Genomic DNA, 6,153 nt, shown 5'->3' on the forward strand with positions numbered 1-6,153 from the left:
TCTGATATTTTCTAGTTTATTTTTAGTATGGTGGTTATGAGGAGATTCGAGTCAGGAGATGGATCGAGTGGCCAGGATAGGCCATGGTTGACTGAGGAGGATATTAGGGAATTGATTTCTGCTGAGGTCGTTACTTCTTTCCAGGGTCAGATACAAGAGCTCTTTGGGTCTATCAAGACCGCCATGATTGAGTATTTTGATGACCGTTACGCTGCTTTCTCTGAGGCTGCTGCTGCTGCAACTACCTTAGTTGTTGCTACTGCAAGGATTAGCGGGGGGAGCCTTTCAGTACTGGGACTTTGACAATACGAAGCCCCTAGTGTTTGACGGGGTTCAAGATCCGATCATTGCTATGAGGTGGCTTTCAGATGTTGAGGGATGTTTCTTTACTTGCTCCTGCCCAGCTGACCAAAAGTTCAAGTGCGCTCTGAACCTTTTTCGGTCTGGAGCGAAGGATTGGTGGAGATTGGTCACTAGCTCTAACAGTCCAAAGCAGAGGGTTGTTGTTTCCTGATAGCAGTTCTCTGAGATGTTCCGTACGAGATATGTTCCATTGGTTAAGAAGGAGAGACTAGCCTAGGAGTATTTGGATATGAGGCAGGGGACGGAGTCGGTGACTGAGATCACCAAGATGTTTACTGAGAGAGCACTATTTTGCCCTGAGTTTGCTGCTTCTGAGCAAGCTCCGATGACCCGGTACTTGAGCATGCTCAAGACGGACATCCGCCAGTTTCTGTCTACTCAACGCTATGGTACACTTGTAGAGTTGCAGGAGGCCGCTAGGAGGCGAGAGATTGAATTGGAGCTCTAGACGAGGGAATGGAGGCAGGCCCTGGTGTAGTCACAGCCTGGGGCAAAGCGGTTTAAGGTCGTTGATGTGAGATCTGGGAGTTAGTAGGACCGCACTTGTGGCAAGTGCGGAAAGGTTCATGAGGGTGCTTGTCGATCTTCGTTTGGGTGCCACAAATATGGCAAGGATGGGCATTATGCCGAGGATTACCCCCAGTAGGTTCCTGTACCAACCACCAAGATTTGCTATCATTGTGAGCAGGTTGGCCTTATAAGGGCCAACTGTCATTTGCTCACTACGGGACCGGAATAGGCTCCAGCGCCGGCTACTTTGAGGATCACCGATGGGTAACAGGGTAGGGTTGAACCCCTGAGGGCTCGAGGTCACGCTTTTTAACTCACGACAGAGGAGGCCAGGGCGGCGCCAGATGTCGTTACTGGGATGTTTATAGTTATCATTCTGTCAATTATTTTATGGTATGCTTATGTTTATGTTTCTAATAGGTACCTTCTTAGTAAATTCTTTGAATGTTCTTGTGTTATTCGACTCGGGCGCGAGTCTGTCCTTTGTGTCTCGGTCATTTAGTAGGGATTTTGATATGAACCTTAGGGATGAGCGTGGGACGGAACCGGTACCGAACCGTACCGTTCCCGATTTCTCAAAAACTGAATTTGATCGAAAATCAATCCCGAGTACCGAACCGAATTAACATCACCGCTACTGGTACCTGGAATGGTACCGATTTTCGGTACTAGTACCGGTACCGGCAGTACCGAATCCTGAATTTCATGTATTTTGAGTACCGAGTACCGTCCCATATTTTTAAATTCGGTACGGTTTGGTATCGGTTCCGGTACGGTACCGGTACAGGATCGGGATGTTGGGACAAATTGCTCATCCCTAATGACCCTTAGCGAGTTGAAGTGTCCGTTGCGGGTTTCTATCGCCAACGAACATGGGATTTCTGCATTCAGAGTGTATCAGGGTTGTATCTTGGAGATTTTCGAGGTGCCTTATCTGATTGATTTGATTCCTATTCCTATGGGGGATGTATGCATGATAGTGGGGATAGATTAAATGAGTAGGTTTGGTGCTATGATAGACTGCGAGGGTCAACGAGTGATATTTCGAACCCCAAGTGGGGGAGAACTGGTCATCGACAGAGAGGGTACCAGGATTGGGTCAGGGTTTTGTTCGGCGGATAGGGCTCGGCAGTACATTTAACATGGTTGTATGGGTTATCTTGCCTATATGGTTGATGCTCGGGTTGGGGAGCATGTTTTGGTTTCAGATGTGCCAGTTGTTAGGGAGTTTGTTGATGTGTTTCCGGAGGAGTTACCCGGTGTGCCTCCCGAGAGGCATGTGGAGTTCAATATTGATCTAGTGCCACCTGCAGCTCCGATTGCGAAGGCGCCGTATAGTTTGGCATCGCCTGAGATGCAGGAGTTGTCCTCTCAGCTTCAGGAGCTGTTAGGCAAGCAGTTCATCAGACCTAGCAGTTCGCTGTGGGGAGCACCGATATTGTTCGTCAAGAAGAAGAATGGTTCACACCAGATGTGCATTGATTACCGGGAGTTGAACAAGTTGACGGTGGCGAACCGTTATCCCCTTCCGCGGATTGATGATCTCTTTGTTCAGTTGCAAGGAGCATCTTGGTTCTCCAAGATCGATATGAGTTCGGTGTATCATCAGGTGAGGTTTAGAGATGAGGAGGTAGAGAAGACTTATTTTCAGACTCGTTATGGGCATTACAAGTTCGTGGTGATGCCATTTGGGCACACCAATACGCCTATAGTGTTTATGGATTTGAGGAATCGGGTATGCAAGCAGATGCTTGATCTATCAGTTATTGTATATATTGATGACATTTTGGTGTATTCCAAGGCCATAGAAAAGCATGAGGATCACCTTCGAGAGCTTTTAGGAGTGTTAAGGCGAGAACGGCTATATGCCAAGTTCTCAAAGTGTGAGTTTTGGTTACGAGAGATCCAGTTCCTGGGGCACCTCATTAACCACAACGGGATTTTGGTCGATCCGGCCAAGATTGGGGCTGTGATGCAGTGGGAGGTTCCGAGGTCTCCCTTAGATATTAGGAGTTTCTTGGGCTTAGCAGGATATTATCAGAGATTTATCCATGATTTCTTCAAGATTTTTGTACCCCTCACTCGTCTGACGAGGAAGGGCGTAGATTTTCGTTGGGGCCCGGAGCAGGTGACGACGTTTGAAACATTGTGTCAGAGGTTATGTGAGGCCCCAGTGTTGACCCTTCCGGAGGGTGTCGAGAATTTCGTGGTATTTTGTGATGCATCCATCACTGGTTTGGGGGCGGTTCTTATGCCGAGGGGGCGAGTGATTACGTATGCTTCTTGGTAGCTGAAGCCGCATGAGGCGCAATATCCTACTCATGATCTGGAGTTGGGGGTAGTGGTTTTTTCCCTCAAGATTTGGAGACATTATCTTTATGGGGTTTGTTGTACCGTTTACACGGATCACAAGAGTTTACGATATCTTATGGACCAGCCGAACCTGAACATGAGGCAGCGCAGGTGGCTTGACGTGGTTAAGGATTATGAATGCGAGATCCTTTACCATTCAGGTAAAGCGAATGTGGTCGCGGATGCTTTGAGCCGCAAGTCGGCTGGATCTTCATCTGGGGATATGTGTATGAGGATATCCATTGATTCTCCACTTTTGGATTTGATTAGAGGGGCACAAGTAGAAGGAGTCAAGAAGGAAAACTGGAAACAGGAGAGGATCACGGGCGAGATCGACAGATTTTTCACCGATAGTCGGGTATTGTTGACCCGGTGTGGTCGGGTATGGGTTTCGGTTTCTGCTGGGATCAGACAGATAATTTTGGGGGAGGCTCATAAGTCTCGCTTTTCGATAGACCCGGGAGCCACCAAGATTTATTGGGATTTGAGACTAAGTTACTGGTGGTTGTGTATGAAGAGGAAGATAGCATGGTACATTGAGAGGTGCTTGACCTGTAGGATGGTCAATGCCGAGCATCAGAGGCCGCATGGCAAGCTGCAGCCTTTGGAGGTTTCCATATGGAAGTGGGAATAGATCACCATTGATTTTATCACCAAGCTACCAAAGACCGCCAAGGGTTTTGATGTTATATGGGTCATCGTGGATCGATTGACCAAGAGTTCCCACTTTCTGGCCATACAAGAGAGCTCATCGGCCGATAAATTGGCCGATGTGTATGTTCGGGAGATTACTGATCGTCATGGGGTTCCGATTTATCATAAGACTTTGGAAATGAGTTCAGAAATAAATCTGTGGCCAAGTCTTGTGGATATGGAGAGCGCAATCTCTCCAGTTGATATAGATAGCTTTTCATCTTGAGAACATGTGTGCTCACATTTCCACCATCCTCCATTTTAATGTCACGGAGGGCTCTCACAGTCTCGAACCTTTCGGTTCTAGCGTATTGACCAAACATCTCCTTGAGATGTTCAATCATGTCAAAGGCAGTGAAGAGTTCCAGATCCCGCTGAAGATCAGTAACCATAGTGGCAAGCATAAGACATGAAACATCAAGTGAATCATCTATATGCTTCAACCATTTGTCATGCACAACCTTTAGCACAGTTGGTGGTTCATCAGGGGTTTGACTTTCAAGGACATAGTCTTTCTTTTCTTGTTTCAAAACGATTCTTAAATTTTTATGCCAATCCAAAAAGTTGGAGTGGTTCAGGTTTTCTTTGTTGAGAACTGATCGAATGTTCATTGGGTGTTGGTGTGTTATAATAGTTGGTGGAGCCATCTACAAAAGTTTAACAAAGTTTTCATTTAGTATTTAATTCTTTAAAAATAATACACTTTTGTTTCCAAAAACATTATTTATTTAAAGTCTAGGATCCAGGTTGCAAATCAAATAAATGGTTAGGTATCCTTTATCCCATTTACTGAATTTTAACAAGGTAAATAACTTGTATTAATTACACCATTTGTAATTCCTAGATGTATGAGACCCTTAACAATCCATTTGTTAATTTGATATGTTTGGTCTTATCTTTGCCTTGGAACACTCTTGCTTAGGTGGCCTTCATCACAAGAGCTTTCCAATCAAGTCATCCAATTAGAGAAACTTGTATAACTGGCCTATAACTTGGTTATGGAAATCGCAAAAATACTTTGGCCACCAAAAGATGATACTAATGGTTAGGTATCCTTTATCCCACTAGCATTATACAAGTGATGTGCAAATGTTTCTAAAGTTGGATGGCATAAACTTGCATTTTGAAAAACGGATTTGTATGTTTTATTATTCTATTTAAAACATGTGATATCACTTTTGGTTCAATTTTAAAATTAATATCTAGTATTAAGTTTGAGTTTGAGCCATGTAGAATATTTTAATATTGTTTAATAAAACTTCCTTTCATTAAATAATACTTTGGAGTTTGAATAATTTATAAAAACATGATTTTTTACACTAATAATTCAATATTTCAAAAGTTGTCGTAATTAACAATTTTATAAAACCGGTTTTTATTGTATGGCTAGAATATGTTACATCTAATGTCCATATTTTATATTTTGAAATCCAAACTCCATGTGATGTTTATTTTGTCCAAAAAATAGTTGGATTTGTGAAAAACTAAATTATCAACCACACAAAATATTTACTTGAAAAATAAACAACACACGCATGCATTTGACATAAACAAGCCTTCAACTATATAACACTTTTGTGAGCCAACACAAAAGTGTTAAGTCCTTCCTAAGGGACAAAGGGACCAAATATTACAACTTGTTCTTCATGTGATCTTCAAGCTCCCACTTGCAATGACAACCAACTTTGTTGCAATTTTATAAAAAACTTTATAAAAGTTATGAACTTTTATAAAATCTTTATAAAACTGTGGGTCTCCATGGTTCTTTAAGAAATGGCCTCCATCTTCATCTTGTTACATTTTTCATAAAATAAATCTAGTCTAAAACTAATCTATTACATAAAAATAACAATAATAAAAACTAGTTACTTTTATTACATACTTTATGAATAAAAGAATATTACAAACCATTTTTAACCAAATCACACAAACAACAACACCAATGGTCCAAGGCTTGTTTATGCACTATAAAATACATATAAACATAAAACAACCTTTCTTTTTCTAAGAAAATTTTATGTGACAAAAAATGCATGTAAGTTTTTGTCACAAAAAATAACAATTATAAAGTTGTCAAAGAAAAGATGTATGAACTTGTTTTTATACAAAAACAAGTTATCCATATTCTCCAAAAACTAAGATTTCCATAAATCAAAAAATCTAACAAAACTTGCAAGGTGGCTCTAGATACCAATTGTTGGGTTTTATTTAAAAACCAGTTTCAAAAACTACAAA

The 6,153-nt window shown here is 41.9% G+C and overlaps 1 protein-coding gene across 1 annotated transcript; it reads right to left on the reverse strand.

Moving 5' to 3' along the window:
• Positions 1–4,013: 4,013 nt before the first annotated feature.
• LOC145127212 (uncharacterized) lies at positions 4,014–4,565 on the reverse strand. Its single transcript, XM_079062444.1, has one exon. The coding sequence runs from the start codon at positions 4,563–4,565 to the stop codon at positions 4,014–4,016; it is 552 nt and encodes a 183-aa protein (XP_078918570.1).
• Positions 4,566–6,153: the final 1,588 nt, after the last annotated feature.

This window comes from Lactuca virosa, chromosome 7 (genome assembly GCF_052849685.1).
Source record: "Lactuca virosa cultivar CGN04683 chromosome 7, Lactuca_virosa_CGN04683_v6, whole genome shotgun sequence".
NCBI lineage: Eukaryota > Viridiplantae > Streptophyta > Magnoliopsida > Asterales > Asteraceae > Lactuca > Lactuca virosa.